Raw genomic sequence first — 27,793 nt, forward strand, 5'->3', positions numbered from 1 at the left:
GTTGCATAAGCCCGGCCCCTGGGCCGGAACTGCCCGCGCCTATCCCTGTGCTCTCCACTAGGGTTCAGTCAAGTTGTCATCACGCTGAACCCGTGCTCCGGATGCTAAAAGTCGCCATGCTCTACGGGACCACGTGGCCAGAGGCACGCGGGGAAATCTTGCCCAGGTCGCATTTGCAAAGGAGCGGACTTTAGAGGATAGACGATTTTATGTACATGTGGTTTCCACTCGAGCCTCTTTCTTGGGAGTTTTTGGCGGCTCCCAGTCAGTGCTACTTTCTTCACTTCCAGGCCCACTTCCTAAACGGGCCATGAACACACTTCATCCAGTAGTAGTGCCTGTTAGGTGTCTGAGGTGTCTGTGAGGCAGTCTGGAGCTTTAGGGCCAGGAGCCCGCGGCGCCTTCCGGGAGCCATAGATCAGGCTCCGCCCTTCGGCCCGCGCTCTGCACTGCGCATGTCCGGTTTTGTTCCCCTTCCTCGCGTCAGCTACGGGCCGAGAGGCGGCGGCGGCGGCGGCGGAGACGAAGAAGAAGAAGGGGGCGGAGAGCGAGGAGCGCGGTGGGACGGGGTCTGGACCGCTCGTACTTCGGGCCGTGGGATTCTCTCCGCGTCGGCGGTAGTAGTAGCTGCCTCTGCAGCCGCAGCAGCAGGTTTGTGCGAGGTGGGTCTGGACGCGGGGCCGTAACCCCTCGGGGGCACCGCAAGGCAACTGTGGGGCCTACCGAGGGCCAGGGAACCGCGGCCTCTCTTAACAAAGAGTCGTTGGAGCCTCGGGGAAGCCGAGGCGCAGGGGGCTGGGGAGTAGTAGGAGTGCGTGACTGAAACCTCGAGGGGCCCTTCCGAGCCTCGCCGTCCTCCCACGGCTCCCGCTTCTCCCGCAGCTCTTAACGAGGCCCAGTTGGCGGCGTTCCGGAGGCGGCGCTCTCCCGGCCGCCCGCCCTGCAAGGGAAGGGATTTGCAGGGTGCTGGGCTCCGGGTGAGGGATACCCGCGGGGAGGATTCTGACCCAAGCCAGCAGCAGTCAGCAGATGCTAGTCTCCAAGTCGGGGGACCTGATAGGGAAAAGTTGCCAAATCTGAGGACAGTAAAAGACATAGTCGGTAATCTTGGTGTAGCTTTGAGTACATCCGTGATTAGCATCACCATCGTAACACAAACTTTTTTGCGGCCTACTTAGGAGCCTATCTGATGTGGGTAAATAATTTATATGGACTTGCAAGCATACGCGCCAATAATATAAGGAAGAACAGTCGTACTAGTCGAGAGTTTGGGGGAATCATAGCTTCCTTATCACCTTAGTGGAAGCTTTGCCCCTCACTCCTTTGGTCAGTCATTCACATTCCTCTGGCTTCCCATACATATTGCTTTTTGTAAATGATCTTTGTATATCTATTGTCCCCTGTATACACACCCCCGAACTCCTAAAGAGCAGAGATTCTGCTTTAATTCACTTTAACTTTCCAGACCCAAGCCCAGTGGAAGGTGGGCTATAAGTCTTTCATACCAAAATTAATTTTTAGACTTTAAGCGGTGGAGGGAAAAAAATGTATGTTGTATTTTCCTGTACCCAGAAGTGGCATTATATGGCCTAATCTGCAATTTATTCACTCAAGAAATATTTTTGTTGATACCTTTTGTGTGCCTGTTCCCTACCACTGTTCGAGGTGTGTGACCCCGGCTTTCATGAAACTTACTTTCTAGTGAGGGAAAGAGAGACAGAAAACACATATATAAATTATACTGCATGTTAGAAGATAATTAATGCCTTAGGTAAAAAAATAAAGCTGCAAAGAGGGAAGGGGAGGTGTTGCATTTTGAAATAGCATGGTCAGGGAAGTATTTACATACAAGCTGATATTTAAACAGCTAGAAGGAGGTGAGGGAGTGACCCCAGCTAGTTTCTGGAGGAATGATCATTCCAGGCAGAGGGAACAGCAAGTATAAAGACCTTGCAAAGGACAATGCTGGCCTGTTAGAGGAACAGTTAGAAGACCAGCATGCTTGGAACACTGTGAGCAAAGGAGGGGGTGGTAGGAGATAAGGTCAGGGAAGAACTGGGGGGACGGGGGTGCGGGTGGGGGGAAGCACAGAACAACCAGGACCTTTTAGGCTGTTGTGAAGATTTCATTTTTCTTCTGCCTGAGATGGGAACTGTCTGAGGGTTTTGAGCAGAGAAGTGGTAAGAACTGACTTACATTGTAATAATTTAGTGTAATTTGTGGAAGAGTACAGTTCTTTATATTTTAGTTTTATCAAATCTTTACGTAATCAGCTCTTAGTTTCTTTAAGCCAGCAGAGAGAAGAGAGATGCTTTTAAAATAAGTGTAATCCAGCATTTACTTGTATTTGGCTTTAGAAGAATGTGTTGAAATTCTTGGGTTTTGAACAGATTCTTGTTAAAAGAACCGACAAATTTATAGTGTGAGTTGTTCTCAAGGCAGATTATTAGAGTGGATGGTGATCAGCTGTCACTAGAAATCTTTCTTCTCCCAAAACACAAGTGATAATGTAGTTTTATAATCAGTTGTTTTTAGTCCACTATTTTTTTTTTTTTTTTTGCGGTACGCGGGCCTCTCACTGTTGTGGCCTCTCCCATTGCGGGGCACAGGCTCCAGACGCACAGACTCAGCGGCCATGGCTCACGGGCCCAGCCGCTCCGCGGCATGTGGGATCTTCCCGGACCGGGGCACGAACCTGCGTCCCCTGCATTGGCAGGTAGACGCTCAACCACTGCGCCACCAGGGAAGCCCTAGTCCACTATTTTTAAAGTCATTTAGATCGTATCTTATTTGATTGTCCAAAACATAAACTCTCGCCAAATTATCTTCCTTATGTTCCAACTTTTTCTAACTCCCTAGACTGCTATTTCTAGCTTTCCTCCCTAGAATGTCTTCTTCCTTCACACTTCTCTACTCAGCTTACATCTTTCTGTATAAAAAACCCCATTTTCTGGGTTCTAGCTCTCTTATGAAGCCTGTCCCCATTTGTCAGCTCGTAGTGATCTCTGACATCTTCAGTGTCATGTGGCACTGATGTATGGAATCCCTGAGTTGAAAGAAACCTGAGAAGTCTAGCTTGATATTCTCCATTTACCAATGGAGAGATTGATTTTTGGAGAAAAAATAATGATCATAAACACGACAGCTAATACATATTGTGCACTATTTGGCAAGCTTTGTTCTAAGTGTATTTCTGTGTATGAATTCAGTTTTTCACACCAACCTTGTGAAGTAGGTGATAGTCTCACCATCTTACAGATGAAGAAGCTAAGGCCAAAGAATCTGAGTAACTTCCATGAGGTTCACATCAAGTTAGTGGCAAAGCCAGTGTTTAAACATAGTCAGCTTGGCTCCATAGTCTATAGTACTTTACCATGCTGTTATGATTTTCTGCTAAATCACAACATTTCAGAGCCTAAAACAGTACCAAGCAGGTATTTCAGCTGTCTTTAATTTTTCTCTTTAGCCAAGTTGTAAATTGCCTTGGGTCTCCTATATATTGAATAAACCTGAATAATGAGTGTATTCTCTGGAAAACAAAAGAGAAGAAAGTGAATAAGCCTGCTATTTTAGCCATAGAACTTGTAACATGGAGTTGGAGAGATAAAACAAGAACACAAATAGTTATGAATAGATGTTGGGTGTTTTAAGACTAGAAAGGGAGTTTGAGGAAGGAGATACCATTTCTCTTGGGGAATCATCTTCATGTCATAGTTCTAGAGTTGGTATTTGAGATAGGCTTTGAAGGATAGGACTATGGTAGGTATAGGATTTGGTGGGGAGGGAATACAGGTAGAGGGAAGAGCATTCACCAATGTGCATGTAAAGTAGTTCTTGCCACAATGGAGAGCCTCATTCCTGCCTGATTGAGCAACTGTGGAGAGCTGTTGAATTGAAGGGAGCGACAGGGTCAGAAATGTACGGCCGCGAGGTTTGGGGCCAGGGTCTGGAGGTACCTGGGAGAAGGTTTTGCGGAGCATCTGAGTGCTCATCTCCCTTGAGCGTGACTTTCCCTAGTTCCACTGTATTAACAAACACCTGCCGAAAAAAGATGGAAATTCATTTTCTCTTTTCACTATTTGTTTCTGACCCACTACACTTCATTTAATACTTTACCACATAGAGTCGCCTTTTATAGATTATGGGAAAGGAGAGGTGTTATCCCTCAGTACTGGGCACATAGCAAAAAGTGGCTATTGATCTATATAAAACAATGTTTGTTATTTCTAAGACCCGACTCAGGTGGTTCTCTTTAAAGCAAATGCTTATACATTTTGTTTATGGTTCTATCATACAGCTAATTCTTTTCAGGTTGGATGTCTTATTTTAAAAAGCACTATTTTTTAAAGAGAAAAAATGTAACTGAAATTTCACAAGTATGTTTGCATTTCAGATTAGAAACTGAGGTCTAGACAGCATCATTTTCTCATAAACTGGATAAAATAACAATCTAAAATACATCTGCAAGTGGAATTCTGATTCTTTGATTTTCAAGGTTTTTTTTAACTGGTAAAATACAAGTAAAAAAACTGAACCATTTTTTTTTTTTTTTTTTTTTTTTTTTGCGGTACGCGGGCCTCTCACTGTTGCGGCCTCTCCCGCTGCGGAGCACAGGCTCCGGACGCGCACGCTCAGCGGCCATGGCTCACGGGCCCAGCCGCTCCGCGGCATGTGGGATGTGGGATCTTCCCGGACCGGGGCACGAACCCGCGTCCCCTGCATCGGCAGGTGGACTCTCAACCTCTGCGCCACCAGGGAAGCCCAACTGAACCATTTTTAAGTGGGCAATTCACGGGCATTAAGTACATCCACATTGTTTTGCTACCATCACCACCATAGTGTCCACAGAACACTTTTCATCTTGTAAAACTGAAACCATCTCCCCATTAAGCAGTAACTCCCAATCCCCGGCAACCACCCTTCTATTTTCTGTCTCTGAATTTGCTACTTTAGGTACCTCATATAAGTGGAATCATACAGTATTTGTCCTTTTGTGACTGGCTTATTTCCTTAACATGTTGTCCTCAAGGCTCATCCATGTTGTAGCATGTGTCAGAATTGTCTCCCTTTTCAAGGCTGAATACTATTGCTATATATTTATCTCACCACATTTAGTTTACCCATCCATGGACACTTGGGTTGCTTCCACCTTTTGGCTGTGGTGAATAATGCTACTATGAACATGGGTGTACAAATGTCTGTCCCTGCTTTCAGTTCTTTTGGGTCTATACTCATAAGAGGAAATGCTGTATCATATGGTAGTTCTGTGGTTAATTTTTTGAGGAGCCACTGTACTGTTTTCCACAGCAGCTGAACCATTTTACATTCCTACCAGCAGTGTGCAAGGGTTCTGGTTTCTCCACATCCTTGCCAAGACTTGTTATTTTCTGTTGTGTAGGTTTCTTTTTTTAAAAAATTTATTTATTTATGGTTGCATTGGGTCTTCTTTGCTGCACGCGGACTTTCTCTAATTGTGGCGAGCGGGGGCTACTCTTCATTGTAGTGCACGGGTTTCTCATTGCAGTGGCTTCTCTTTGTTGCAGAGCACAGGCTCTAGGTGGCACGCGGGCTTCAGTAGTTGTGGTGCACGGGCTCAGTAATTGTGACTCACGGGCTCTAGAGCGCAGGCTCAATAGTTGTGGCGCATGGGCTTGGTTGCTCCGAGGCATGCGTGATCTTCCTGGACCAGGGCTTGAGCCTGTGTGCCCTGCATTGGCAGGTGGGTTCTTAACCACTGCGCCACCAGGGAAGCCCTTTTTTTTTTTTAATAGTAGCTATCCTAATGAGTATGAAGTGATACAGTTTTGATATGCATTTCCCAAATGATTAGTGATGTTGAGCATCTTTTCATATACTTATTGGCCATTTGTATATCTTTGGAGAAATGTCAAGTCCTTTGCCCATTTTTAAAATTGGATTGCTTTTGTTGCTGGTGGTTTTTTTTTTTTTTTTTTTTTTTGCGGTACGCGGGCCTCTCACTGTTGTGGCCTCTCCCGTTGCGGAGCAACAGGCTCCGGACGCGCAGGCTCAGTGGCCATGGCTCACGGGCCCAGCCGCTCCGCGGCATGTGGGATCCTCCCACACCGGGGCACGAACCCGTGTCCCCTGCATCGGCAGGCGGACTCTCAACCACTGCGCCACCAGGGAAGCCCTGGTGGTTGTTTTTAATGAAGTCTGTGAGCTTTACCTGGGTGTCAGAAGCCATGTGGTGATTTTTCACCTTTTCTGTCATCAATTTGAGAAGTGTTTATGGAGGCAGAGGTGAAGTTTCAGAGCTATTTGATATGAGTTTGCCAGCTTGTGGGAAGGATGTACCAGGCATATTGTAACCTGAGAGAAGGCCCAGGGTGTGTGTGTGTGTGTGTGTGTGTGTGTGTGTGTGAAGACCAAATAAAGGGAGCTTTGAGGAGACCCACGAATAGCAGGACTACAGTTAATTTTTTAATATCCTCACTATGTTTTGACTTTCTTATTAACTGTTTAATGGATGTCTCTTCTCCAAACAATGTTTGCTTAGAGATTGAAAATTAATTTTAATAGCCTCAATAGTTTAAGCAGAGGAGGGTTCATTTTTTTTTCTTTTTCTTTGAACATCATAAAACCAAATAGAGATTAGGTTGGCCATCTTGTGCTTCTTATATCAGCTACAGCCCCTCAAACCTCTGTTTGTCAAGGATCTGTAGCCATATACATGGACTAATAGTAGGAAAAACTGTTGTCAAGAAATTAAGAATTAGTGGTGCACTGAGGATGATCTGGCTTAGATTTAATCAGGACTGGTTGGCTGGATAGCAAGGTTTGTAATAACGGGAGATGATGGTTTTCACAAATACTGGGATGAATTCTGAAGAGCCTGAATGCATGATAGTTATTCATTCATCATAAAATTTTTTGAGTACTATATACACTAGGCACTAAGGATACTATGTTGGACAAAACAGGCAAAGTCTCTGCCCTCGTGGAGCTGACATTCTAGCCAGTGGGGTATAGATAGCACAGTTGTTTGGCCTTGCTAGAGGCAATTAATTAGGGAGCATGGGCAGTGTGACCTAGCTCACACTAGTGTAAGGCTTGGGGGCATTTAAGTGTTCTCAGTCTTTTGGCTGACCCAAATCTCCAAAGAGTTAAAGAAACACATATTTCTTCACGCATATTCTAAACGCATATTTTGCGTCTTATGTCTCTAAACCATTAAGCAACTCTCACTCCCCTAAAGTCACATTGCTTGCCTGTTTGTGGCAGAAGCTGAATTTTTAAAACGAAGTATTTGATTTATTTCGTTTGTAATTTGAACCCTTTATTATTTAGTAGGATTAATTTATGCCCATCCTTTTCTTCTATCCTCAGTCTAGGGGGAAGAGTTACTTACTCCTTATTAAAGGTTTTGATCTTGTCTCTTCAGGTCTCTGCAACACCTTGTTCCTATGATTTTTCCTGTCATCCTAAATCTTTAGTTTTTCTTTTTGTTGGCTTTTCCTCTTTAGCATATAAACATGCTTACATTTCTTCCTTAAACGAAATTCCTCTAGTTAACACCTCAGGCTCTCCTTCCTGTCATTGGTAAACAGCCTAGGAAGTAATCTGCATTCCTTGTGGCCTAGTCTTCATCCTCTACCACTTACCAATCATTCCTTAACCCTGCCCCCACTCCTTCAACGGAGGCTTCTTAGTTCTTATCTCACCTGTCGTTTTTTTAGTTTTTAACATTGGACATTTCTTTCTGCCTGTAAAACTTGTCTCACCATCTGTGTCACTTTCTCTGCTATCCTCCCTTCCTCTTCGTTCGTCCTCAAGTTTCCACGTGAGTTTCTCTTCCCCTGCCCATTCCTAAATCTTGACGTACACTATGATTGTCTCACCCCTTTTCTCACTCTCTGCTAGCTTATCTACATCAGTAACCTCAGATGCAAATGTCTCATATCAAATCTATAGCCCCATCACAGATCTCTCTCTGCAGTTACAGACCTTTCTAGCCAGCTGTCCTTAGCTCTCCCATAGGTACTGAACTGATCTCACTTTCTACCTGCTTCTCCATGCCTGGCTTTTCTAGGTTTCCATCTCTATTAATGGCACCACCATTCACCCAATCTGTAAAAGCCAGAAACTTCCAGAGTTATTCTAGACTCTCCCTTCCTCCTTAGCTCCTACGTCTAATTTGGTTACCCCAGTTGATTCTTCCTCATAGATACCTAAGTAAATAACTCAGATCTACAACCCCCCCTTCTCCTTCCTTATAGCCACTTCCTTAGTTGTTCAGTACCTTGTCACTTTGTATTTTTATAATAATGTCCCAACTGCTTTCCTTGTGTCCAACTTTTCCTGCTGTCTCTCATCTAATCATTCTAAAATACTGATCTGAAACATGTCCTTTTTTTTGCTTAAAATTATAACTGGCGGACTATAGTTTTGTATGGTGTGTTCTTAGCGTAGTATACTAAACTGTTCCCCTGGGCCCTGCTTGTCTTTCTGAACATGTGCCCTGCAATTTTCCCAAATGTCCTACAGAACTCTAGCTGCACTGCAATATTTCTAGTTCTCTGTGGTAGCACTTAACAGTGCCTTCTATCTAAAATTCTCTCTCCTGACACTTCTTCCCTGATATAATGCCTCTTCAGATTTAAAAAGTTAACGCCAGTGTCATCTCCAGAAAAACTGTGCCTTGTCCCCAATTCATCATAGGTTGGGTACCCTCCTCCTGGGCCGTCAATAAATGCACTTTGTGTAGTACCTCTATTAGAACACATCATTTTTTTTGTTTTAAGCTGGCTGAAACTACACTGTGAATTCCTTGAGAATGGGACTGTATCTTTCATCTATAAACGCCCAGCACCCAATGCATTGCCTGACCTTCCTCAGCAAGCTTTCGATAAACCATTGAAAGTCTTCCTGCTAGGAGATTGTTAATGTAATTCTTTCTTTTTTAAAATAAATTTATTTATTTTTGGCTGCGTTGAGTCTTCGTTGCTGCACACGGGCTTTCTCTAGTTGCGGTGAGCGGGGGCTACTCTTCGCTGCAGTGCACAGGCTTCTCATTGCGGTGGCTTCTCTTTGTTGCGGAGCACGGGCTCTAGGCACACGGGCTTCAGTTGTTGTGGCGCGTGGGCTTCAGTAGTTGTGGCTCACAGGCTTAGTTGCTCTGTGGTATGTGGGATCTTCCTGGACCAGGGCTCGAACCCGTGTCCCCTGCATTGGCAGGTGGATTCTTAACCGCTGCACCACCAGGGAAGTCCCTGTTAATGTAATTCTTAAAATCTACCAAGGGTGGTTTTTTTCCATCCTTCCTTTGCCTATGTTCTGATTTCAGTGGCTTATTTATTACTAGCCTCTTATTATGCATTATATACACTAGGAAAAAGGTTAAAATTCAGAATCCGTCGTTTTTGTTGCTTAGGAACAGCCCTTGGAAAGCCAGGCTCACAGATTGGTTAAACAATACTATCAAATGCTAAAATTTTCTGGCTTGTAAATACTCTTACCAAATCTCATCTCACTAGAATTATGTTGATTCCCCTTAAGGGATTCCTGAAGAAGGCAGGAGATGGTCTAAATTAAGTGTAAGTAAACTATTACTTATAAAGTGCTTATTCTAGCCATGAATAACTTTTATGCAAAGTCCAAAATGGGTAAAGACAGTCCCTACCTGGAATTAAGGGCAGAGGTTGACATGGCATAAATCAACTTTAATACGAAACAGACTGAACTAAGTGCTGTATAATAGTTAAAACAAAACCTATAGGTTATATATGGGGGAGGGGCATAGAACCAGAAAAGTAGAGCGTGTTGTTGCTGTTCCTGGTCCCTTTAACAATGCCACTGTAAAAAGCAGTTTTTGGAACTCTGTTCACATTGGCTTCAGAGTCTATTATAAACATTTAAAGTTTTCTTATTAATGGTGAACTTTAATACAAAGAAAAAAGTAAAAATCAAATAACTGCTATTAACATTTTGATAAGCAGCCCTCCAGCTATCTCTGTACATGTAAGACATGCTTTTACATTGAATCATACCACCCACCTTGTTTTATGCCCTTCTCATATTACTCGGTATATAATGGACACTTTTCTGTAAATGTAAAACTTCGAATGCACATTCCCGTTTGCTAAGCAATTGCATTTAAAAAAATTGATCCTAAGGAAATAAGAGTATGCACAAAGATATATGATATGTTTCACAACTTTAAAAAAACAGAAGAAGAGCAATGTATTTATTGACATTTAAAGATGTTCATGTATATCATACTGTGAAGAAATCAGTAACTAAAACAATTTGTACAGTATGGTTTCAGTTTTGATTTTAAATGGGGTGTGTTTGTGTATACACATATGCATAGAAAAAAAAGCAAAAGATATCAACGAAATTGCGTATCTGGGAGAGGAATTTCAGGTAATTTTATTTTGTTCCTTTTTGCGTTCTGAGTTTTCTGCTATTCTATAAAACGTAGGTAACTTGTGTCATTAAAAAAAGGTTTTTTGGAAGCAAGACTTATAAGAGATAAGGTGTTTTTAAACCCATTTGACCGGTGCTTAGGAAATTTCTTTGTAATCCTTAACAATAGGCAAACTGAATGAGATGTTAAACGAGCAGTCAAATCCTTTTGAAGGGTATGGTATTAAATACTGCATTCCTGTTCCGATTGAGATCCCAACAAAAGAAATAACAATTTCTTCGGTGTTTCAGAAAATGTGACCGTTTCATTGAGGTTAGCATATTGCATATCTGAAGTACAGAGTTAAATTTTTTAAATTGAAATATAGTTGATTAATAGTGTTGTGCCAATCTGTGCTGTACTGAAGTTAAAATTTTAATTGAGAGGCAAAGGTTGGAACTGACGTAAAAATCAGTGGGCTGTTTATAAAGTTAAACTTATGTAAGTGTCTCTTGTTCCTAACAGATCAGTCATTGACACCATGAACTGGAATAAAGGTGGCCCTGGCACTAAGAGGGGATTTGGCTTTGGAGGTTTCGCTATTAGTGCGGGAAAGAAGGAGGAACCAAAACTCCCACAGCAGTCCCATAGTGCCTTTGGGGCAACCAGCTCTTCTGGATTTGGAAAGTCGGCTCCACCACAGCTCCCTTCCTTCTACAAAATTGGTTCTAAACGGGCCAACTTTGATGAAGAAAACGCGTAAGTGGTAGTACCTGGCAATTTAGCAAAAGTTAGGCTTTGAGGTATTCATTCCATCAACAGAAATTGAAGCAAAGAAACCATTTGTTTCTCAAATAATAATATGACTTGTTAAAGTGGTTACCTCACTGGATTGCATTGTTCCTAACAAGTTAAATTGTTAAGTTTACTCATTCATAAGGAGTATACTTTTGTGGTCGTTCACTTTTGTTTGTTCCAAAAAGGATTTGAGGCCATTTAAACCTAAATGTGACTGAAGAGTTTTAAATAATTCACGTGGCTTTTGATGGTCTTTACTGAAGTTTTTTTTTTTTTTTTTTTTTTGCGGTACGCGGGCCTCTCACTGTTGTGGCCTCTCCCGTTGCGGAGCACAGGCTCCAGACGCGCAGGCTCAGCGGCCATGGCTCACGCGCCCAGCCGCTCCCCGGCATGTGGGATCTTCCCGGACCGGGGCACGAACCCGTGTCCCCTGCATCGGCAGGCGGACTCTCAACCACTGCGCCACCAGGGAAGCCCTGAAGTTTTTTGTTTACACCATACAAGTTGTTTTGGAAACACAGGCAGTTGTCAGAACGGGCAGAGGCATAGTTTGGCTCAACACCCAAGTCCTTAAAACTGTTACGTTTAATATCTTATAGTGGTAGGAAGATATCAGATTTTTGCCCACAGTTCTCAGGAAACATATTTACCAGTTACCTTTTTTAACTTGATGTCTAAGAAGGTGATTGTTAAAAAGCTGGGGCTTGAAAGTTTGAGCTGTAATTCCTTATAGATTATAACTTCTCTCTTTGCCAAGTCTGAAGAAATCTTGTATTGCTATTATTCCCAACCTGGTTGTGACACTGCTTGAGGGTTTTTTTTAGTTAAAAAAACCCTCAAGATCAGAGTTTTAAAGTACACAGCAGCATTTTAAAAAGTTGGTATGTTATTTAGCAATTAAATACAGAAGTAAGTGTTTAAGATTCAGCAAAGTCAAGGATCATTATTCTAGAGAACAGTTTACTGGCTCAGAGATAATTTTAAATGATACATTAATGAAACTACTATATAAATGAATATGCATTTATGTGTGTGTGCAGCACATAACAGTGGTTAGAGCTTTTAAAATGAAGACTTGAAAGGCTATAAAATTTTAGGCTGTAGTAGTGATTTCTTTAAACTAATATTTGGTTGTATTACTATTTCATTCTGAGGTAAGATCTAAACAATGTTTTTGTTTTGTTTTAGTTGATAGCTACATAGATATTCTTTTCTGGGATATTTGTTAAGAGAGAAAGTGATACTTTTTCCAGATGTTGAAATTCTTTTCTGAATTCTTACATAGTATGGTGAGGATTTTGGATTGAACATTTTTTTTTTAAGTATAGTTGATGTACAATGTTATATAAGTTTCAGGTGTACAACATAGTGATTCACAAATTTTAAAGTTTACACTCCATTTATAGTTATTATAAAGTATTGGCTATATTCCTGAACATTTATTTTTAATTTTAGAAGTTTTCTGTTGGTTCTCAGGAAACAGCCCAGAACTTCTGAAGAAAGTCTCTAGCCTTATGAATACATCTCAAAATATTTTTAAGGATTATGAAGAATAAACTAGCTTTACACTATTTCATACAAAGTAATTTTTTCCATGGCATACACTTTAATATTTGCTATATCTATTCAACAATGATACACTAAATTTGTACTGAAAACTTATCCCTTTTGAGAGAACTGGAAATGTGATTTTTAACAGACACTATTGAAATGGAGAATCTGCTGTGATTTTTTTTTTTTTTTGCAGTATTAGAATTTGGCATGTATTAAGTGATAATTTAATAATTAGGTCCTAAGCCAAAGGACCAAAATCTCTTAATTGTGACATATACTTTAATAAAAATTTGTGTTAAATGAAAGATTCACCTGACCCCAAATTAAACATTCACTCTACCAATCATGCATCTTAATTTTCAGATATTTTGAAGATGAGGAAGAAGATTCTAGCAATGTTGATTTACCTTACATTCCTGCTGAAAACTCACCTACCCGCCAGCAATTCCATTCCAAGCCAGTAGATTCTGACAGCGATGATGATCCCTTAGAGGCATTCATGGCTGAAGTGGAGGCAAGTATCAACTCTGTTATGTTAACATTTTCAGTGATTAGAAATAGATCAGATTAACCTAGTGCTTTAGTCCTCAGTCAGTTTGTTTCTTGGCCCTTTATTGGGAGAATTTTGCTTTTGTATTCTATAGTTTCTTAAATATGCTTCCACTGGCCCTGTAGCATTTTCAGAGATGATTCGTGCCTAGGAATTTGAACTGTAACCCTTGAACATAGTAGCTCAAGATTTGTGTGTTTGTTGTGTGTGTTTTGTTTTAATAATTCTTGGTATATTCTTGAATGAATAATATCTCATTCAATCTAGCATTTATTAAATAAATATGTAAGGTAATTAAACTTGCTAAAATTACAAATTCTGTACTTTTAATGTTTATTTCTTATTATCAACATTATCATCAACATTCATGACCTTGCTGTGGAAATTGAAACTTGTGACCTCTTCCTTCCTAAAACTCTTCTCACTAGGCTTTTGTGATTTTGTATTTTGTTCTTTTCTCCCATCTCCCTGACTTTGTTTATTTGCTATTTATTTATTTGCTATTTATTATGAAAAATTTCAAACACATACAAAAGTAGAGTAATAAAATGAGCCCCCTTCACCCTGCTTAACCAGTTAACAACTTGGCCAGTCTTTTGTTATCTAACAACTCCCACCCCTCTTTCAGATTATTTTAAAGTAAATCTCAGACATATCATTTCATCCATCAGTATTTCTGTATTTCTATAACTCTTAAAAAACATAGCTACCATATCATTGTACCAAAAAAATTCTTACATAGCCATCTGTTATCTGTCATTCTGTGATTCTCTTCATTTCTCAAATATGATTCTCCTACAGTTCGCTATATTGATTTGCTATTGTCACTCTTTATACATTCCTTAGTGACCTCATCCTCTTCTAAAACATAACTTCTATGTGAATAATTAATATCTTTAGTTCCATAGTCTCTCTTTGGTTTCAGCTCTGCTTTTCTAGAATCATATTGACCATTTTTACATGGGTGTAAAAATGGCACCTTAAACCCAATTCATCATATTTTCCTCCTCAGCCAGGTATTTCATCTTCTCTTAATGGCACCAAAATTCACACAATCACATTGGCTTTTTTTTTTTTCCCTTGGCCACGCCACTCAGCTTGCAGGATTTTAGTTCCCCGACCAGGGGTATCGAGCCCCGGCCTTCAGCAGTGAAAGTGCAGAGTCCTAATCACTGGACCGGCAGAGAATTGCCACATTGGTTTTAATTTCTTCCTTTAATTTGTCCCTCTTCTTTTCTTTTTTTTAAATTTTATTGAAGTATAGTTGATTTACAATGCTGTGTTAACTTCTTCTGTACAGCAAAGTGACTCAGTTACACGTATATATATTCTTTTTTTTATTCTTTTCCATTATGGTTTGTCATAGAATATTGAATATAGTTCCCTCTGCGATACAGTATGACCTTGTTGTTTATCCATCCTATATATAATAGTTTATCTCTGCTAATCCCAAACTCCCATTCCTTCCCTCCTTTCCTCCCCTCCCCCTTGACAACCACAAGTCTGTTCTCTATATCTGTGAGTCTATTTTCGTTTCGTACATATGTTGATTATTTGTGTCATAATTTATCAATAGATTCCATATGTAAGTAATATCATATTGTATTTGTCTTTCTCTTTCTGACTTACTTCACTTAGTATGATCATCTCTAGATCCATCCGTGTTGCTGCAAATGGCATTATTTCATTCCTTTTCATGGCCGAGTAATAATCCAGTGTGTGTGTGTGTGTGTGTGTGTGTGTGTGTGTGCGCTCTTACACACACACGCACACCACATCTTCTTTATCCATTCATCTGTCAATGGACATTTAGGTTGTTTCCATGTCTTGGCTATTGTAAATAGTGCTGCTATGAGCATAGGGGTGCATGTATCTTTTGAATTACGGTTTTGTCTGGATATATGCCCAGGAGTGGGATTGCTAGATCATATGGCAGCTCTATTTTTAATTTTCTGAGGAAACTGCATACTGTTTTTCCTAGTGGCTGCAACGATTTACATTCCCACCAACAACGTAAGAGGGTTCCCTTTTCTCCATACCCTCTCTAGCATTTATTATTTGTAGACTTTTTAATGATGTCCATTCTGACTGGTGTGAGGTGATACTTCATGGTAGTTTTGATTTGGATTTCTATAATGATTAGCGATGTTGAGCATGTTTTTATGTGCCTGTTGGCCATCTATATGTCTTCTTTGGAGAAATGTCTATTTAGGTCTTCCGCCCATTTTTCAATTGGGTTATTTGTTTTTTTCTTGTTGAGTTGTATGAGCTGTTTGTATATTTTGGAAATTAAGCCCTTGTCAGTCGCATCATTTGCAAATATTTTCTCCCAGTCCATAGGATGTCTTTTCGTTTTGTTTATGGTTTCCTTTGCTGTGCAAAAGCTTGTAAGTTTGATTAGGTCCCATTTGTTTGTTTTTGGTTTTATTTCTATTGCCTTGAAAGACTGACCTAAGAAAACATTGGTACCGTTTATGTCAGAATGTTTTGCCTGTGATCTTTTCTGGGAGTTTTATGGTGTCATATCTTATATTTAAGTCCTTAAGCCATTTTGAGTTTATTTTTGTGCATGGTGTGTTCTAACTTAATTGATTTACATGCAGCTGTCTAACTTTCCTCCCACCACTAGCTGAAGAGACTGTCTTTTTCCCATTTTATATTCTTGCCTCCTTTGTTGAAGATTAATGGACGGTAGGTAATGTGGAGTTTTCTCCTGGGTTCTCTATTCTGTTCCATTGATCTGTATGTCTGTTTTTGTGCCAGTACCACACTGTTTTGATTACTGTAGCTTTGTAGTGTTGTCTGAAGTCTGGGAGGGTTATGCCTTCTGCTTTGTTCTTTTTCCCCAGGATCGCTTTGGCAATTTTGAGTCTTTTATGGTTCTGTATTAATTTTAGCATTATTTTAGTTCTGTGAAAAATGTCATGGGTAATTTGACAGGGATCACATTAAATCTGTAGATTGCTTTGGGTAGTATTGCCTTTTTTTTTTTTTTTTTTTGCGGTACGCAGGCCTCTCACTGTTGTGGCCTCTCCCATAGCAGAGCACAGGCTCCGGACGCGCAGGCTCAGTGGCCATGGCTCACAGGCTCAGCCACTCCGTGGCATGTGGGATCTTCCCGGACCGGGGCACGAACCTATGTCCCCTGCATCAACAGGCAGACTCTCGACCACTGCGCCACCAGGGAAACCCTAGTATTGCCATTTTTAACATTATTAATTCTTCCAGTCCAAGAGCATGGGATATCTTTCCATTTCTTTGAATTATCTTTAATTTCCTTTATTCATTTTTGTAGTTTTCAGCATATAAGTCTTTCACCTCCTTGGTGAGGTTTATTCCTAAGTATTTTATTTTTTTTGCTGCCATTTTATTTTATTTATTTAAAAATATGTATATATTTTTTGGCCGCACTGCACAGTTTGCGGGATCTCAGTTCCCTGACCTGGGAGGATTGAACCCAGCCCACAGCAGTGAAAGCACTGAATCCTAACCACTAGACCACCCCTGGTGCAATTTGAAAAGGGATTGTTTGTTTACATTCCCTTTCTGTTATTTCCTTGTTGGTATAAAGAAATACAACCACTTCTTGTATGTTAATGTTGTATCCTGCTACCTTGCTTAATTCGTTTATCAGTTCTAGTAGTTTTTGTGTGGAGTCTTTCAGTTTTCTATATACAATATCATGTCATCTACGTATAATGACAATTTTACCTCTTCTCTACCAATTTGAATACCTTTTATTTTGTTTTCTTGTCTGATTGCAGTGGCTAGGACTTCCAATACTATGTTGAGGAGAAGTGGTGAGCATGGGCATTCTTGTTCCAGATTTTGGGGGGAAGGCTTTCATCTTTTCACCATTGAGTATTATATTGGCTGTGGGTTTGTCGTAAATAGCTTTTATTATGTTGAGATATGTTCCCTGTATACCCATTTTTGTAAGGGTTTTTATCATCAGTGGATGTTGAATTTTATCAAATCCATCTGTTGAGATGGTCATGTGGTTTTTGTCCTTCCTTTTGTTTTTGTGTGTTTGTTTTTCTTTCTCCAACACCGTAAGTTTATTTCTTGCTCATGTAAAAGCCAAACTGGGTGTTTCTAACCCGTGGGTGGTGCTCCTTCAAGCAACATTCAGGGCTCCTCCATCTTGTGGCTCTACTCTCTTCAACATATGATTCCAAGTGGCAGAAGGGGACTGAGCATCTGTCATTTCTTTTGTTGATGTGGTGTATCACATTGATTGGTTTGTGTATGTTGAACCATCCTTTTGATCCTGGGGTAAATCCAGCTTCGTTGTGGTATATGTCTTTTTTTACGTGTTGTTGGATTTGGTTTGCTAATATTTTGTTGAGAATTTTTTTGTATCTATATTCATCAAAGATATTGGCCTATAATTTTCTTTTTTGGTAGTGTCTTTGACTGGTTTTGGTATCAGGGTGATGGTTTCTTCATAGAATCTCTTTGGGAGTGTTCCTGCCTCTTCAGTCTTTTGGAAGAGTTTGAGAAGGATCGGTATAAGTTCTTCTTGGTATGTTTGATAGAATTCCCCAGTGAAGCCACCTGCTCCTGGACTTTTCTTTGTAGGGAGTTTTTTGATTACACATTCTATTTCATTTCTAGTGATTGGTCTGGTCAAGTTATATATTTCTTCTTGATTCAGTTTTGGTAGCCTGTATGTTTCTAGAAAGTTGTCCATTTCTTCTAGGTTATTGAATTTGTTGCCGTATAATATTCATAGTATTCTCTTATGGTTTTTTGTTATTTCTGTGGTATCAATTGTGATTTCTTCTCTTTCATTTCTTATTTTGTTTATCTGGGGTTTTCCCGTGTTTTGGGTTTTTTTTTTCTTTTCTTGGCTGCGCCACGCAGCTTGTGGAATCTTAGTTCCCTGACCAGGGATTGAACCCATGCCCTCGGCAGTGAAAGTGTGGAGTCCTAACTACTGGACCACTGGGGAATTCCCAAGGTTTGTCATTCTTGTTTACCCTTTCAAAGAACCAGCTCTTGGTTTTATTGATTTTTTTCTATTTTATTTTTAATCCCTATTTTATTTCCTCTCTTTTCCTGATCTTTATTATCTCCTTCCTTCTGCTGACTTTCTAGTTCATTGACATTTAAGGTAATTATTGATAAATATGTATTTATTGCCATTTTAAACCTTGTTTGCCCATTGATTTTATATATATTTTTTGTCCCTTTTTGTTTTGTTTTTCCTTTTGTGGTTTGATGATTTTCTTTTGTAGTATGCTTAATTATATTCTCTTCTTTTTGGTTTTTGTGAATTAGTTGTGTTTTTGATTTGTGGTTGCCCTGTTTTTCAAGTATGTTAACCCCTTCTTATATCTACTTGCTTTACACTGGTAGTCATATAGACCTAAACATACTCTAGAAAAAAAAAAGTCTACATTTTTATACTCTCCTCCCTCACATTTTATGATTTTGACGTCCTCTTTTGCATCTTCATGTTCATCCTTTTGCTGTTCATTGTGGTTATCATTCTCTGACAGAAATGTTTTGATTTTTTTTTTTAATCTTACTTAAGTGATTACTGGCTTAGTTAAGTGATTTACTTTACAATTTTGATTTTCTCTTTTCCTGTATATTCTTTTGTGTGTGTTTGATTTTTTTTTAACATCTTTATTGGAGTATAATTGCTTTACAATGTTGTGTTAGTTTCTGCTGTATAACAAAGTGAATCACCTATACATATATCCCCATATCCCCTCCCTCTTGCTACTCTATCCCACCCCTCTAGGTAGTCACAAAGCACCGAGCTGATCTCCCTGTGCTATGCGGCTGCTTCCCACTATCTGTTTTACATTTGGTATGGTATATATGTCCATGCCACTCTCTAACTTCGTTCCAGCTACCCTTCCCTCTCCCCTTCTCCTCGAGTCCATTCTTTTTTTTTTTTTTCTTTTTTTTTTGCTACACGGGCCTCTCCCATTGTGAAGCACAGGCTCAGCGGCCATGGCCCACAGGACTAGCCACTCTGCGGCATGTGGGATCTTCCCGGACTGGGGCATGAACCCGTGTCCCCTGCATCGGCAGGCGGACTCTCAACCACTGCGCCACCAGGGAAGCCCTCAAGTCCATTCTTTATGTCTGCATCTTTATTCCAGTCCTGTCCCTAGGTTGTTCAGAACCATTTTTTTTTAGATTCCATATATATGTGTTAGCATACGGTATTTGTTTTTCTCTTTCTGACTTACTTCACTCTGTATGACAGACCCTAGGTCCATCCACCTCACTACAAATAACGCAATTTCGTTTCTTTTTATGGCTAAGTAATATTACGTTGTATACATGTGCCACATCTTCTTTATCCATTCATCTGTCGATGGACACTTAGGTTGCTTCCATGTCCTGGCTATTGTAAATAGTGCTGCAGTGAACATTATGGTGCATGACTCTTTCTGAATTATGGTTTTCTCAGGGTACATGCCCAGTAGTGGGATTGGTAATTCTATTTTTAGTTTTTCAAGGAACCTCCATACTGTTCTCCACATCCTCTCCAGCATTTATTGTTTGTGGATTTTTTGATGATGGCCATTCTGACTGGTATGAGGAGATACGTCATTGTAGTTTTGATTTGCATTTCTCTAATGATTAGTGATGTTGAGCGTCCTTTCATGTGTTTGTTGGCAATCTGTATATCTTTGGAGAAATGTCTATTTAGGTCTTCTGCCCATTTTTGGATTGGATTGTTTGTTTTTTTGATGCTAAGCTGCATGAGCTGCTTGTATATTTTGGAGATTAATCCTTTGTCAGTTGCTTCGTTTGCAAATATTTTCTCCCATTCTGAGGGTTGTCTTTTCATCTTTTTTATGGTTTCCTTTGCTGTGCAAAAGCTTTTAAGTTTCATGAGGTCCCATTTGTTTATTTTTGTTTTTATTTCCCTTTCTCTAGGAGGTGGGTAAAAAGGATCTTGCTGTGATTTATATCACAGAGTGTTCTCCTTATGTTTTCCTCTAAGAGTTTTATAGGGTCTGGCCTTACATTTAGGTCCTTAATTCATTTTGAGTTTAATTTTGTGTATGGTGTTAGGGAGTGTTCTAATTTCATTCTGTTACATGTAGCTGTCCAGTTTTCCCTCTACCACTTATTGAAGAGGCTGTCTTTTCTCCATTGTATATTCTTGCCTCCTTTATCAAAGATAAGGTGACAGTATGTGTGTGGGTTTATCTCTGTGCTTTCTATCCTGTTCCATTGATCTGTATTTCTGTTTTTGTGCCAGTACCATACTTTCTTGATTACTGTAGCTTTGTAGTATAGTCGGAAGTCAGGGAGCCTGATTGCTCCAGCTCCATTTTTCTTTTTTAAGATTGCTTTGAGTATTTGGGGTCTTTTGTGTTCCCATACAAATTGTGCAATTTTTTGTTCTAATTCTGTGAAAAATGCCATTGGTAGTTTGATAGGGATTGCATTGAATCTGTAGATTGCTTTGGGTAGTATAGTCGTTTTCACAATGTTGATTCTTCCAGTCCAAGAACATGGTATATCTCTCCATCTGTTTGTATCATCTTTAATTTCTTTCATCAATGCCTTATAGTTTTCTGCATACAGGTCTTTTGTCTCTTTCGGTAGATTTATTCCTAGGTATTTTATTCTTTTTGTTGCAAAGGTAAATGGGAGTGTTTCCTTAATTTCTCTCTCAGATTTTTCATCACTAGTATATAGGAATACAACAGATTTCTGTGCATTAATTTTGTATCCTGCTACTTTACCAGATTCATTGATTAGCTTTAGTAGTTTTCTGGTAGCATTGTTAGGATTCTCTATGTGTAGTGTCATGTCATCTGTAAACAGTGACAGTTTTACTTCTTTTCTGATTTGGACTCCTTTTCTTTTTCTTCTCTGATTGCTGTGGCTAAAACTTCCAAAACTATGTTGAATAATAGTGGTGAGTGTGGGCAACCTTGTCTTCTTCCTGATCTTAGTGGAAATGATTTCAGTTTTTCACCATTGAGAACGATGTTGGCTGTGGGTTTGTCATATATGGCCTTTATTATGTTGAGGTATGTTCTCTCTATGCCTACTTTCTGGAGAGGTTTTATCGTAAATGGGTGTTGAATTTTGTCACAAGTTTTTTCTGCATCTATTGAGATGATCATACAGTTTTTGTCCTTCAGTTTGTTAATATGGTGTATCACATTGATTTGCATATATTGAAGAATCCTTTCATTCCTGGGATAAACCCCACTTGATCATGGTGTGTGATCCTTTTAATGTGCTGTTGGATTCTGTTTGCTAGTAGTTTGTTGAGGATTTTTGCATCTGTGTTCATCAGTGATATTGGCCTGTAGATTTTTTTGTGACATCTTTGTGTGGTTTTGGTATCAGTGATGTTGGCCTCGAAGAATGAGTTTGGGAGTGTTCCTCCCTCTGCTGTATTTTGGAAGAATTTGAGAAGGATAGGTGTTAGCTCTTCTCTAAATGTTTGATAGAATTCGCCTGTGAAGCCATCTGGTCCTGGGCTTTTGTTTGTTGGAAGATTTTTAATCACAGTTTCAATTTCAGTGCTTGTGATTGGTCTGTTTATATTTTCTGTTTCTTCCTGGTTCAGTCTTGGAAGGTTGTGCTTTTCTAAGAATTTGTCCATTTCTTCTAGGTTGTCCATTTTATTGGCATACAGTTGCTTGTAGTAATCTCTCATGATCCTCTGTATTTCTGCAGTGTCAGTTGTTACTTATGCTTTCTCTTTTCTAATTCTGTTGATTTGAGTCTTCTCTCTTTTTTTCTTGAGGAGTCTGGCTAATTAATGGTTTATCAATTTTGTTTTTCTTCTCAAAGAACCAGCTTTTAGTTTTATTGATTTTGCTACTGTTTCCTTCATTTCTTCTTCATTTATTTTTGATCTGATCTTTATGATTTCTTTCCTTCTGATAACTTTGGGGTCTTTTTTGTCTAATTGCTTTAGGTGTAATTAGGTTATTTGAGATTTTTTTTGTTTCTTGAGGTAGGACTGTATTGCTCTAAACTTCCCTCTTAGAACTGCTTTTGCTGCATCCCATAGGTTCTGGGTTGTTGTGTTTTCATTGTCATTTGTTTCTAGGTATTTTTTGATTTCCTCTTTGATTTCTTCAGTGATCTCTTGGTTATTTAGTAGTGTATTGTTTAGCCTCTATGTGTTTGTATTTTTTTACAGTTTTTTTTTCCTGTAATTGATATGTAGTCTCATAGCATTGTGGTTGGAAAAGATACTTGATACGATTTCAGTTTTCTTAAATTTACCAAGGCTTGATATATGACCCAAGATATGATCTATCCTGGAGAATGTTCCATGAGCACTTGAGAAGAAAGTGTATTCTGTTGTTTTTGGATGGAATGTCCTATAAATGTCAATTAAGTCCATCTTGTTTAATGTGTCATTTAAAGCTTGTGTTTCCTTATTTATTTTCATTTAGGATGATCTGTCCATTGGTGAAAGTGGGGTATTAAAGTCCCCTACTATTATTGTGTTACTGACAATTTCCCCTTTTATGGCTGTTTGCATTTGCCTTATTTATTGAGGTGCTCCTATGTTGGGTGCATAAATATTTACAATTGTTATATCTTCTTTTTGGATTGATCCCTTGATCGTTATGTAGTGTCTTTCTTTGTCTCTTGTAATAGTTTTTATTTTAAAGTCTATTTTGTCTGATATGAGAATTGCTACTCCAGCTGTCTTTTGATTTCCATTTGCATGGCATATCTTTTTCCATCCTCTCACTTTCAGTCTGTATGTGCCCCTAGGTCTGAAGTGGGTCTCTTATAGACAGCATGTATACGGGTCTTGTTTCTGTATCCATTCAACCAGTCTGTGTCTTTTGTTTGGAGCATTTAATCCATTTACATTTAAGGTAGTTATCGACATGTATGTTCCTATTACCATTTTCTTAGTTGTTTTGGGTATGTTGTTGTAGGCCTTTTCCTTCTCTTGTGTTTTCTGCCTAGAGAAGTTCATTTAGCATTTGTTGTAAAGCTGTTTTGGTGGTGCTGAATTCTCTTAGTTTTTGCTTGTCTGTAAAGGTTTTAATTTCTCTGTCGAATTTGAATGAGATCCTTGCCCGGTAGAGCAATCTTGGTTGTAGGTTTTTCCCTTTCATCACTTTAAATATATTTATTTTTATTTTTGGCTGCGTTGGGTCTTCGTTGCTGCACACAGGCTTTCTCTAGTTGCAGCGAGCAGGGGCTACTCTTCATTGCGGTGTGTGGGCTTCTCGTTGCGGTGGCTTCTCTTGCTGCGGAGCATGGGCTCTAGAGTGCAGGCTCAGTAGTTGTCGCTCATGGGCTTAGTTGCTCCGCGGCATGTGGGATCTTCCCAGACCAGGGCTTGAACCCGGGTCCCCTGCATTGGCAGGTGGATTCTTAACCACTGTGCCACCAGGGAAGCCCGTTTTCATCACTTTAAATATGTCCTGCCACTCCCTTCTGGCTTGCAGAGTTTCTGCTGAAAGGTCACCTGTTAACCTTATGGGGATTCTCTTGTATGTTATTTGTTGCTTTTCCCTTGCTGCTTTTAATGATTTTTCTTTGTATTTAATTTTTGATAGTTTGGTTAATATGTGTCTTGGCATGTTTCTCCTTGGATTTATCCTGTATGGGACTCCCTGCACTTCCTGGACTTGACTATTTCCTTTCCCGTATTAGGGAAGTTTTCACTATAGTCTCTTCAAATATTTTCTCAATCCTCTTCTTTTTCTCTTCTTCTTCTGGGACCCCTATAATTCAAATGTTGGTGAGTTTAATGTTGTCGCAGAAGTCTCTGAGACATAGACTGTCCTCAATTCTTTTTGTTCTTTTTTCTTTGTTCTGCTCTGTGATACTTTTTTCCACTATTTTATCCTCCAGGTCACTTATCTGTTCTTCTGCCTCAGTTATTCTGCTATTGATTCCTTCTAGAGAATTTTTAATTTCATTTATTGTGTTGTTGATCATTGTTTGTTTGCTCTTTAGTTCTTCTAGGTCCCTGTTAAACGTTTCTTGTATTTTCTCCATTCTGTTTCCAAGATTTTGGATCATCTTTACTATCATTACTCTGAATTCTTTTTCAGGTAGCCTGCCTATTTGTTTCCTCTTCATTTGTTTGGTCTGGTGGGTTTTTACTTTGCTCCTTCATCTGCTGCGTATTTCTCTGTCTTCTTATTTTGCTTAACTTTATGTGTTTGGGGTCTCCTTTTTGCGGGCTGCAGGTTCGTAGTTCTGTTGTTTTTGGTGTCTGCCCACAGTGGGTAAGGTTGGTTCAGTGGGTTGTGTAGACTTCCTGATGGAGGGGACTGATGCCTGTGTTCTGGTGGATGAGGCTGGATCTTGTCTTTATGGTGGGCAGGATCACGTCTGGTGGTTTGTTTTGGAGTATCTGTGAACTTATTATGATTTTAGGCAGCCTCTCTGTCAATGGGTGGGGTTGTGTTCCTGTCTTGCTAGTTGTTTGGCATAGGGTGTCCAGCACTGTAGCTTGCTGGTCGTTGAGTGAAGCTGGGTGTTGGTGTTGAGACGGAGATCTCTGGGAGAGCTCTCGCTGATTGATACTACGTGGGGCCAGGAGGTCTCTGGTGGTCCAATGTCCTGAACTCGGCTCTCCCACCTCAGAGGCTCAGGCCTGACATCCAGCCAGAGCACCAAGACCCTGTCAGCCACACAGCTCAGAAGAAAAGGGAGATTAAAAAAGAAAGAAAGATAAATAAAATAATATAAAGTTATTAAAATAAAAAATATTATTAAAATTTAAAAGTAATAAAAAAGAGAGCAACCAAACCAGTAAACAAGTCCACCAATTATAACAATCGCTAAAAACTATACTAAGATAAATATAAAAATCAGAAAGTGGTCAGTTTCATACAGCAAACCCCAAATCTACAGTTGCTCCCAAAATCCACCGCCTTAATTTTGGGATGATTCTTTGTTCAGGTATTCCAGAGATGCAGGGTATCTCAAGTTGATTGTGGGGTTTAATCTGCTGCTCCTGAGGCTGCACGAAGAAATTTCCCTTTCTCTCCTTTGTTCTCACAGCTTCTGGGGTTCAGCTGTGGATTTGGCCCTGCTTCTGCATGTAGGGTGCTCTCTGGCATCTGTTCTTTGCCCAGACAGGAGGGGGTTAAAGGAGTGGCTGATTAGGGGTCTCTGGCTCACTCGGGCCAAGGAGAGGGAGGGGTACGGATGCGGGGCGAGCCTGCGGTGTCAGAGGCCAGCGTGACGTTGCACCAGCCTGAGGCGCGCCGTGCGTTCTCCTGGGGAAGTTGTCCCTGGATCACGGGACCCTGGCAGTGGCGGGCTGCACAGGACCCTGGGAGGGGAGGTGTGGAGAGTGACCTGTGCTTGCACACAGGATTCTTGGTGGCTGCAGTAGCAGCCTTAGCGTCTCATGCCTGTCTCTGGTGTCCACGCTGATTGCCACGGCTCATGCCCATCTCTGGAGGTCATTTAGGCGGTGCTCTGAATCCTCTCTTCTCGCACACCCAGAAACAATTGCCTCTTGACTCTTAGGCAGGTCCAGACTTTTTCTCGGACTCTCTCCCGGTTAGCTGTGGCACACTAGCCCCCCTTCAGGCTGTGTTCACGCAGCCAATCCCAGTCCTCTCCCTGGGATCTGATGCCCCCACCTGCCCCGGCGGGTGAGCAGACAAGCCTCAGCTTGGTGAGTGCTGGTCGGCACCGATCCTCTGTGCAGGAATCTCTCTGCTTTGTCCTCTGCACCCCTGTTGCTGCAATCCCCTCTGTGGCTCCGAAGCTTCCCCGCCGTCACCCCCCCCCCCATCTCCACCAGTGAAGGGGCTTCCTAGTGTGTGGAAACTCTTCCTCCTTCACAGCTCCCTCCCAGAGGTGCAGGTCCTGTCCCTATTCTTTTGTCTCTGTTTTTTCTTTTTTCTTTTGCCCTACCCAGGTATGTGGGGAGTTTCTTGTTTTGGGGGAAGTCTGAGGTCTTCTGCCAGCATTCAGTAGGTGTTCTGTAGGAGTTGTTCCACATGTAGATGTATTTTTGATATATTTATGGGGAGGAAGGTGATCTCCACTTCTTACTCCTCCGCCATCTTGAAGGTCCTCCTCTTTTCTATAGATTCTTACTTTTCTATTAGGGAAGACCTTTCAATATTTCCATTAGTATAGGTTTAGTATTGCTGTATTCTTTCAGGTTTTGCTTGTCTGAGAAATTCTTTATCTCTCCTTCTATTCTAAATGATAACTTTGCTGGGTAGAGTGTCCTAGGTTGCAGATTTTTCCCTTGCAGGATGTTGAATGTAGCTTGCCTCTCCCTTCTGGCCTGAAACACTTCTGTAGAGAAATCAGCCAATAGCCTTATTGGGGTTCCCTTGTAATTAACTTTTTGTTTTTCTCTTGCTGCCTTTAGAATCCTCTCTTTAACTTTTGCCATTTTTATTATAACACATCTTGGTGTAGGTCTGTTTGGGTTTATCTTGTTTGCCACCCTCTGTGCTTCCTGTATCTGGATATGTTTCCTTCTTAAGGTTTGGGAATTTTTCAGCCATAATTTCTTCAAATAAATTTTCAATCCCCTTTTCTCTTTCTTCTCTTTCTAGGATCCCTGTTATGCATAGATTGGCACTCTGTATTATCCCATAGGTCTCTTATATTTCCTTCATTTTTTTTCGATTGGGTTTCTGTCTGCTCTTCTTACTGGGTGATTTCCATTATTCTATCTTCCAGATCACTTATTTGTTCTTCTGCATTATTCATTCTGCTGTTCAGAGCCTTTAGTTCAGCTTTCATCTCTTCTAATGAATTCTCTAATTTTTCTTGTCTCCTCATAGTTTTTAGTTCCTTTTTATAGTAATCTGCATTTCTGTCGATAGCCTTTCTTAGTTCCTTCAGTATTTTCATTATCTCCTTTTTGAACTTGGTGTCTGTTAGACTGAAGAAGTCTGTTGCATTGTTTGTTCTTTCATGGGAATTCTCTCGATCTTTTAATTGGAGTAGTTCCTCTGCTTCTTCACTTTAGTTATATTGCTTTTGCTGTATGAGTTTAGGAGAAACAATTATTTACTGTTGTCTTGGAGGGCTATTTTTATGTGGTATTGTCCCTGTGTAGCCTGTATGGGTTTAATAATTTTGGGTGTGAGGGCTGTTTTTAGTATGGATGTCTGCCATCTCTTTCCTCAGTGTATGCCGGCCGTTATCCCCTTGATAGGAGGTGTGACTGGTGGTGTGACCAGAGCCTGCATTGAGCGAGACTTCCTCTTTGCTCTCTGGTTGTCACCGTCCTGTCAGGGGCAGGGTCTGCTCCCTAGCTGTTGGAGTGGAAGCCCCCAGATCTGTTTCTGAGCTGCATTTCTGATCTGCAGTGTGAGGTAGGTGTGATTGGAGGGCTCCCACTGGGAGCGGAGCCACTGAGTATTCCTCCGCTGGAGCTGTTCATTTGTGAGTACCCTCTGCTGTGTCACCTTTCACCCATTGTGCGGGTTCACAGAGTACAGTGTTGTTGGTGTGGCCCCCGGCCCCACCTCAACCTTGGGTACACCAGCAGCAGGCCCTGGTATCTCTCCGGCGTTGTTTTTGCACGGTCAGCAGCGCAGATCCGCTGAAGTCAG

General features: G+C 40.5%; 1 protein-coding gene across 4 annotated transcripts in view; it reads left to right on the forward strand.

The window, feature by feature from the left end:
- The first annotated feature begins 86 nt into the window (after nt 1–86).
- DDX42 (DEAD-box helicase 42) overlaps nt 87–27,793 on the forward strand; it is a 54,031-nt gene continuing 26,324 nt past the window's right edge. The window contains exons 1-3 of one of the 4 annotated variants that reach the window (XM_032617145.1): nt 87–662; nt 10,892–11,125; nt 13,082–13,232. In XM_032617145.1, the coding sequence (XP_032473036.1) occupies nt 10,908–11,125; nt 13,082–13,232 (369 nt within the window). In that variant the 5' untranslated portion in view covers nt 87–662; nt 10,892–10,907. The remainder of the gene's footprint in view (nt 663–10,891; nt 11,126–13,081; nt 13,233–27,793) is intronic. The other 3 variants (XM_032617147.1, XM_032617146.1, XM_032617148.1) reach the window with 3 other exon arrangements.

Source organism: Phocoena sinus, chromosome 20 (genome assembly GCF_008692025.1).
Source record: "Phocoena sinus isolate mPhoSin1 chromosome 20, mPhoSin1.pri, whole genome shotgun sequence".
NCBI lineage: Eukaryota > Metazoa > Chordata > Mammalia > Artiodactyla > Phocoenidae > Phocoena > Phocoena sinus.